Below are 8,669 nucleotides of genomic sequence, written 5' to 3' on the forward strand. Positions count from 1 at the left end.
CGGGGAATAGCAGTACTAAGTGGACTCCTCTTCGAGTATCGGCCTCCGTCGCGGTGGCCACTGAGAAACCGTCGGCAGCATCGGAGATCGTGCTTCAACCGATTAAGGAGATTTCTGGAACTGTTAAACTCCCTGGATCGAAGTCTTTGTCGAATCGGATTCTTCTTCTTGCTGCCCTCTCCGAGGTGAATTGATTGGTTTAGAGGTTGAGTCTTCTGTTCGGCTTGGGCGCTGCTTCGACGAGTTTTGGGGAAAAGATAAAATTGTGTTCGTCCTTTTAGTTGAAATTTATTTTAGTCCGAGTGTTTTTTTATTTAATTGATTCGTTACTTCTGAATTTTGGCAATGGATAAAATGAGGAAATCGAATTGGGTAGGAACAATTTCAAGTATTATATCGTGAAAACCAAACTTGGGTCGGTTGAGTCGATCATTTTTTGCTCGTCTCTGCTTTTATCTGCCTTGTTTTCTGATCCACTGTCATTTTCGATCAGGGAACAACTGTGGTGGACAACTTGTTGAACAGTGATGACGTTCGTTATATGCTTGCTGCCCTGAAAACCCTTGGCCTTTCTGTGGAGGATGATGCTGAAACTAAGCGATCAGTTGTTGTTGGGTGCGGCGGGCAGTTCCCGGTGAGCGATGCTTCCAACGAGGAAGTCCAACTCTTCCTGGGAAATGCTGGCACTGCAATGCGGCCACTGACAGCAGCTGTCGCTGCTGCTGGTGGAAATGCAAGGTTTCTAATGCTTTGCTTCAGTTTAAAAAGAAAAAAAATGTTCATTTTGCTTTATTGTAACATTGTCTCAATTTGTTTAGTTATGTACTTGATGGGGTTCCTAGAATGAGGGAAAGACCGATAGGAGACTTGGTTGATGGCTTGAAGCAGCTTGGTGCAGATGCTGATTGTTTCTTGGGCACCAATTGCCCTCCTGTTCGTGTGAATGCAAAGGGAGGTCTTCCTGGGGGCAAGGTTTGTCTTTCTTTATCACAAACCTTTTTCCTGCTTCTAGTTTACACTGCCCGTTGCATTTTCTCTTATTTCTTTCACACAATCAGCTACTTGCAGACTAGAATAATTGACACCATACATAATTTCTCCATGAACCAATAGACATATATTTAGTTGTTTACCATTAAATTGAGTAAATATATTGCTACTGATGTTCACGGTGCACTAATGAAATAATGCTATTATGTGATACATAGGAATCTGAAATAGAGCCAGTATATCTAATATAATCACAGTTTCTGCACATCAAAGTATTCTTAATTGTTAAGTTAAACTACTACCACTAGTTTCTATCTTCAAAATTTTATTGGGTATGTAGATTTTGCTGCCCTAATTATCTCTTTTTTTTTAAATAACAAGAATTTGTGCTTGCCAGAGAAGGGTAAAAGGAAAGGATATGGCATATCTTCTTTCCAAAGGCAATCAATGAAAAGAAACAATTCACATATGTACATAAAAAAAAAATTCTTAGGAGTTTGCCTTAATTAAACACTAGACGCTGTTTATGGCTTTTATATCTCAGCATTTTTCTTTGGATTTTTATGTTGTTTACATGGAATTACAATCGTTGATGCTTGGGATATTCTTACAGTAATTATTATGCTAAATTGCGTTCATTTGGAATTAAGGTTGATCATTTGGCAGCACAACCATTGGTTATATACTCTTAACCTCTTTTGAGATTGGGAGAAATAATCTTAACACCAATATAACATGCCAGAACCATGCATGACATTGTCTGATGGAGATTGATATACAAAATGCCGACTGTTATACAATATGCATGACAATGCATCTGCAATCCAACTAAATCATAATCTCTCATATCTTGCACCTTAATTTATATATTGCATAGAACAACAAGATATGAAACCCAACTAGTTTGCATGTAATATCACTAATTGACAATATTTTGCTCCATGGATTTCTATCATAATGTGAGATATCAAGTTACGAATGTGTTATACTTACCTTCGAGTTTGTCAGACTCTTCAGCTTCATATGTGCGGAAGCTTAAATGACTAAGGAACTACAGATATCTTTTCTGCTTTTTCATCATGCAGTATGGTTTAATTAGGATGCTATACAGACTACGTGATCATGTGGGTCAGTGAAACAATAAGATTACTTCTTTTCAATCTGGTGACTGGGGCTTTGAATTACCAAAGGTAGTTATCTCTTGATGCATAAGCCCTTTTACATTGATTCTCCCTAAACCTAATGTTGGCCTTCTCCTTATAATCTATCTAGTCTTGTCGTAAAAAAAAAGGTTTACAACTATTAAAATTTGTGGAGCAGTGTGCTGATCAAATCAATCTTATTTCTTATCATAAACTTCAATCTGAATATTTTGATATTTTTGTCAGTTTATTCCCATGCTTGACTATATTAGTATGACATACATATATATTTACAGTACATAAGAGTTCCATGGAGAGTTAAGATTCATGTAGCTCACCCCAAGTAGCGGGGATTAATTCAATTTAGGAAACTGACATAACAGCTGCAGTGCGCGAGTCATTATGTGTAATCCATCACTTATTATTGTGACATCCATGAAAAAGAATGCATATATTAAACCAGTATCTAGACAATTAATTTGGCTGTATATGTTTTTGGTTCTTCAACAATGAACATGCAAGATTAGCTATATGTTTTCGTTTCACATTTCACATTTCATATTCTGTTTTCTTTTTCTGATACTGATTTATTTATGGTGCCTTCTATTCCTTCATCATTTTCTTTAGGTGGAACTCTCCGGATCCATTAGCAGTCAGTATTTGTCTGCTTTGCTCATGGCAGCTCCCTTAGCACGAGGAGATGTTGAGATCGAGATCATTGATAAGCTCATTTCCATTCCATACGTAGAAATGACTTTGAAATTGATGGAACGGTTTGGAGTGAAGGTGGAGCATTCTGATAATTGGGAGAGATTCTTCATCAAGGGTGCTCAAAAGTACAAGTAAGTTTGAATTTTTTATATCAATTACAATGACATACTAAACCAATTGATGAAAATGTTACCGTCATTTGGGTCTTGCCTGTGGTAGGTCTCCTGGAAACGCATATGTAGAAGGTGATGCATCAAGTGCTAGTTATTTCTTAGCAGGCGCTGCGGTCACAGGTGGCACCGTCACTGTAGAAGGTTGTGGAACATCCAGTTTACAGGTGACTTAAGGTTCAGAGTATTTTTATATCCTCTAACACCTAGAAGCCGCCATGTTGTTTCTCTTTTCACGTAGCTTTCATTTTCCCCTTACACGTAGGGCGATGTTAAGTTTGCCGAAGTGCTTGAAAAAATGGGAGCAAAAGTTTCATGGACAGAGAATAGTGTAACCGTTACCGGTCCACTGCGGGATTCTTCGAAGAAGAAACATTTGCATGGCATTGATGTCGACATGAACAAGATGCCTGATGTAGCCATGACCCTTGCTGTTGTTGCCCTATTTGCCGATGGACCTACAGCCATAAGAGATGGTTAGTCTCACATTTTGCGCTACACAATGACGGATTGCTTAAATTTGTTGTTATAAACGTATTCTCACTGAACTAAATATTTCCTTCTAAATTATCAGTGGCTTCATGGAGAGTAAAGGAAACCGAGAGGATGATAGCCATCTGTACAGAACTCAGAAAGGTTTATTAATGTCACAGTTTTTCTTCTTGATCAGATACCTTGTGTCTTCCCTAAAAAATCACTCTTTACATGTATCAGCTGGGAGCAACAGTGGAAGAAGGCCCTGATTACTGCATCATTACTCCTCCAGAAAAGTTGAATGTCACTTCAATCGATACTTACGACGACCACAGGATGGCGATGGCGTTCTCTATAGCAGCCTGTGGTGATGTTCCTGTAACTATCAATGATCCAGGTTGCACGCGCAAGACCTTCCCTGACTACTTCGATGTACTGCAAAGATTTACAAAGCACTAAGCTGAACCTCCTGAGCAGAGGTGAGGATTTTCAGTATCTGCCGATGAACAAATAGTTCTCACTATGAATAATTGAATGACTATATATGTTCGAATGATTGTTTGTAGACAATGTGTTGGTATTTCTGCCATCATGACTAGTTTTACTGATCTCGCTGCTGTTTTCAACAATTGATTGGCAAGCAATTGAAGCTGCGATGGTGCTTATTTATTTTTGTGAAGAATCAATAGCTTCTATATGATGTGCCCATTTTATTCAATTTTGATTTCTAATTTTATCCGGTGAATGAAGGATAAATCCCTAAACATAAGATTTCATCCGGGGGTTCCTCAACTCACCTCTTTCACGTCCGTCCGGCGACCCATCGATGACGATGACGTGCAGCGGCCACCAACGACAGCCCTTATCTTCTCCCATGGAACCGACTTCCGGGTTGAAAACAGAGGTTTAATTTACAGAGCATGAAAGAACAGAGAACATGAACAAAGGCTGTCTGCAGCCCTGCGGCCATGTCGTGGAACAAATAAAGAAACCATCTTCCACTCCCGCAGTGGATGTAATTGAGCAGCACGCAGCAGGAGCCCAAGCATTTCTTGAGCCACAAGTCATACGGACTCCACTTTTCCCACTGTAACGCTCTGCTTTGGCTGCTTATCGAGACCCATGTGAAGGCATCTCCAACACTGTAGATTCCTAATTCCTCCCGAGAAAGATCGTTGATAAGATATGGTTCCTGGAAAGTCCTCTGAATTAACTAGCAGATCGTCACAAGCATAAAGGATTAAATTAATCAAAAGTATACAGAGTCTGGGAGGCCACCAGCTCAGCTGAGACCGGAAGCGACGTGCCGGCGTGCATCGCGGCGGGTTGAGCGCTGTCTTTTTCGTCGGTCGTCGGTCAAATGCTCATGCGTTGGGAACAGCGGAGGAACAAGCAACGTGGTGACAAATGGAAGAGGAAAGAAGAGCTTGTCCCTTCTGCATTCTTTTAGTCGGCGATCAGTGGGCGCCGGCGGATGGCAAGGTTCATCAAAGATTGTGACGGTCAACTCCATTCAAATGCTCGACCATTGAGATCAAATGAACAAAGAAGAGGACAGAACTGACGGCAAAAAGTCTGAAACTCGTTGTTCTTTTTCAACTTGAGTTGGTTCATTCCGACTCTTTTGAATATTAATTTACATGCGAAATTAGGCGGGCAACCTACTTCCTGGTGAGAGATTCTCCAGAAGATGTAAGAACAACAAATGTCAATGCTAAATACCAGTTACTTGTGTACAAAGAGTGTCAAATCCTCGGTCAAACAACAAACTTGCAGAAAACCAATCACAATCCACCACCCTCAGCTCTGCTTGCCCTACTTATGTGCAGATCAATTCAAGTAATGGATTCAATATACAAAGTACAGATACAACAAAAAAAAAAAGCTATGAAAAGGATTTGATCAATCCTAAATTATACAAATTCCTCCAGAATAGATTGCCCAAGTAGAACAGCCCGATGCCGACGCCACCCAAACCCTGCGCCCCCTCACGCTCCTCTTGGCGGCTGAACTGCGGCCGTTGCTCCTCAACTATGAGGCAATCAGGGACTATCCTTTGCCGCACGGTGTCGATGACCCCTGGTCCCGCAGGTTGCCCGGCGGCGTCCGTCACGTAGAACACACTCGAAGTCATGTCTCCCTTGGATGACACATCCGCTCTTGTGACAAGCAAACCGTTCTCTCGAAGTGTTCGAGTTACTTCAGAGAGGAGCCCTGGGCGATCCTCCATGTAGAGTTCTAGCCTTTGCCCCTGTTCAGTTTCCTCGAGCTTTAATTAATGTACAAGGAAGGAATCAAATCAAAGTTTTTTTTTTGTTGTTGTAGTTCTTTTTGGTCACCTTTATTGATCTTCTCTCGATGGCTGCTTGCAGGCATTGAACCATTCTTTGCCTCTCTGCTTCGGAGCTGATTGGGCTACCATCTTTGTGCCTTATGTAGAATTCCTAAATTGATTCGACGAATATAATTAGATGAAGTAGCAAGAAAGATCAAAACTTTTTTGCCCAATTAATGATAATTTGGTAAAGTTGAGACCTGATGAGCAATGTGTCCGTCTATGTCGATGGTGCCATGGAACACGACGTATTCCATGTCTGTGAGAGTACACACCACGTCGAAAAGGAGCTTCGGGCGATCGAGACACTGCACGGTAACGACGGAGTACCCCCTTTCGATCCAGTTTTGGACAGAGATGGAAGGTGATGAAGAAGACAATGTCGTTAATGGAGGAGAGGTGCGCTCGTAGTCGCGGTCAGCGAACATCATTTGGTGAAGGCGGCGATCGGGATGGGCGATGGTAGCAGCCGAGACGACAATCCTGGCGCCGTAGACGCCTCCGTCTCCCTTCAGGACATGGAGGAGGCGGGATTCCATATGGCGGATTCTGGGGGAGTCGTAGTCGATAGACTCGCCGGAGAGCTCATCGTGGATGGAAATAAGGCACGCGATCCGACCGTTGTGGGTCCACACCTTCGCGTCAACTACGCCGCATCCGAGGTCGGTCAGCACCGCCAATACCTCTGAGAGGAGGCCCGGCCGGTCGGCGCCGGTGAGCTCGAGGACGGTAAAGCCCTCGCCGCTGGCAATGGGTCGCGAGTGGTGGTCCTCCTCCGTCTCCAAAGACTGCATTTTTAACAGCAGATTAAGAAATGCCAACGCAATGGCCAAGTGTTTGTCCATTTTTAACAGGAACAGAAACAAGGCGGATCAGGACCTGCTCGAGGTAAGAGATGACGCTCTCGTCGGTGAGCTTGCGGCCGAACTGGTCGGTGACGTGGAAGACGTCCATGAACCAGCGGCCGTCAGAGGAGATGTAGGCCTTCTCGATGGAGATGTTGAGGTCGGTGAGGACCTGCACGGCTTCGAGGAGGATGCCATGCTTCCTGGCGCTGTCAACCTACGATTCCATGCCCGGCGTTAGAGCAAGAAGAGAGCTAGGAGAGAGGAACCTACCGAATTTTTTTTTTTCTTTTTCGCTTACCTTCACGAGAGTCGCGGTGGGGCAAACGGCATTGTCGATCACAACCCTGCAACGCAAAGCACGAAAGAAGACAAGTCAAAACAGGGGAAAGAATACATTTTTGCAGAATAAAAGCAGAGATCCATTTGAATCACCTGGGAGTGTCCATCCGGATGACGAGCTTCTCGTACTCATTCAAAGACGCCGGCCAAGCCATCTGTTCTTCTTCCTCTCCGGGAGACGTCTGCTCCTTTCCTTCCTCGAGCTCAAGCTCAATCCTTTCCTCAACCTTTGCGCCTTAAATCTCCCCTGCGTTCCTTTACGCGCGGCGATGGCAACAACAACAACGGAGAGAGCGGCGGCAACGACTGCGAGGGATCCACCCTCTTGCTCTCTACTCCTCTCAAACAATGGGATATTTTTTTGTTGCGGTGTCACTTGGGAAGGATCGCCCCAAGCCTCTGCGATGGAACAAAGAACCAAAGACACGGCGGTGGAGACACGGCCAGCCGTAGAGGTGCGGCATATTTAAAGAGGGGCCGCGGGCGGCTGGGGGTACGGTGTCCCCGCCCCGTGGGGCCCGCAGCGACGGGCGCCAGCTACTGGAGGAGGCAGCTCCTGCCCGCCGCCCGAACCGAGTCAAACCGCGCCTGACCGAAGCGTGCCGGGCAGTGGGGCCCGCCTGGACACGTCGGCCAGATCTTTGCTTTGCTTTGCTTTTGGTCGAAGGCTGCCAGGGTCGTGGTCGGAGGTGGCGCTCGCCTGCCGATGCCGGAAGGAATGTGTACGGCCGGCAACGTGATTCCACGTCGACTCTGGCCCCTTTCACGTGGGGTCCCATTATGGCTCCACTAATATGATCGATCTTACACATTACATAGGATTAATTTTTTTAATAATATCGCTATATGAATTTGATTTTTGGTATATGTTTAGCAATTTTCCTATAAAATTATTAATTATTTTAAATATTTATATCACCTTTCTAAATCCAGTTATTAATGGGATGTCTTTAGGTAATTTTGTACCGGTGTTTAAGGCAATCTTTTTTCAGTGATTAAGGAGAGACCCTTTGAGGAGCACTCTAATTCATTATTACCAATAATTAATCTTATTTTATTTGTCAAAAATAAAAAAATATAAATAACGGCATCAATACCGATTAACCTATAGTGTTTTTTAAAGAATAAATAAACAAATTCAAAAATATTTATCCACCAATCGTGTCGCAAAACCTGAAACGGGTCCGAAACCCAACTCCTCCAAATATGGAAGTTGGCGGGAAGATTGGAGGACCATTTCCCTCCTCCGAACCAAATCGAGGGAGCTGTCTTCCACATACAAGAGAAGAACAAAATAATAAAAGATACAGACAGAGGTGAGCCTGAGGCTTCCAACAGCTTTGCTAAGCATGTAAGAGTTGCTATCTTTTTTCTTTTAAGATATAGATACCCTGGAGACATGAGTGTTTGCAGATTCGATCGGATCGATTGATGGTCGAATTAACCAGTGATCAATTGGCTTCGTCGGATTAAATTTGCATTCGGTTGCAGTTTAATGTCTTTTTCCCTTTTAAAAGCACAGGAGACACCAAGGACAGCTTATCTTCCTCGCTCAAATAGCCATGTCTCTCTCCTTGTTTTAGCTTTAATTTGGTGGGTGCTGTGACGTTAAAGCATGCCGAGGATGGTGTAGGTGCTGTCGCCTTGTAAATAAAGCTGC

At 43.5% G+C, this 8,669-nt stretch overlaps 2 protein-coding genes across 2 annotated transcripts; one reads left to right on the top strand and one right to left on the bottom strand.

Moving 5' to 3' along the window:
* Positions 1 to 6: 6 nt before the first annotated feature.
* On the top strand, positions 7 to 4,184 carry LOC141817980 (3-phosphoshikimate 1-carboxyvinyltransferase 2). Its single transcript, XM_074705582.1, has 8 exons — positions 7 to 185; positions 494 to 738; positions 819 to 972; positions 2,760 to 2,974; positions 3,063 to 3,180; positions 3,279 to 3,489; positions 3,588 to 3,649; positions 3,728 to 4,184. The coding sequence occupies exons 2-8, from the start codon at positions 542 to 544 to the stop codon at positions 3,944 to 3,946; spliced, it is 1,176 nt and encodes a 391-aa protein (XP_074561683.1). The 5' UTR covers positions 7 to 185; positions 494 to 541; the 3' UTR covers positions 3,947 to 4,184.
* Positions 4,185 to 5,124: 940 nt separating this feature from the next.
* Positions 5,125 to 7,342, bottom strand: LOC141817979 (ACT domain-containing protein ACR8-like). Its single transcript, XM_074705581.1, has 6 exons — positions 7,103 to 7,342; positions 6,969 to 7,014; positions 6,702 to 6,884; positions 6,023 to 6,610; positions 5,827 to 5,931; positions 5,125 to 5,738 (listed from the first exon to the last, which is right to left on the bottom strand). The coding sequence occupies exons 1-6, from the start codon at positions 7,162 to 7,164 to the stop codon at positions 5,373 to 5,375; spliced, it is 1,350 nt and encodes a 449-aa protein (XP_074561682.1). The 5' UTR covers positions 7,165 to 7,342; the 3' UTR covers positions 5,125 to 5,372.
* Between the last annotated feature and the right edge of the window lie 1,327 nt (positions 7,343 to 8,669).

The sequence above is a fragment of the Curcuma longa genome, unplaced genomic scaffold (assembly GCF_044706935.1).
Source record: "Curcuma longa cultivar G26 ecotype Majalengka, Jawa Barat unplaced genomic scaffold, ITB_CL_G26_1.1 contig_22788, whole genome shotgun sequence".
Taxonomy (NCBI): Eukaryota; Viridiplantae; Streptophyta; class Magnoliopsida; order Zingiberales; family Zingiberaceae; genus Curcuma; species Curcuma longa.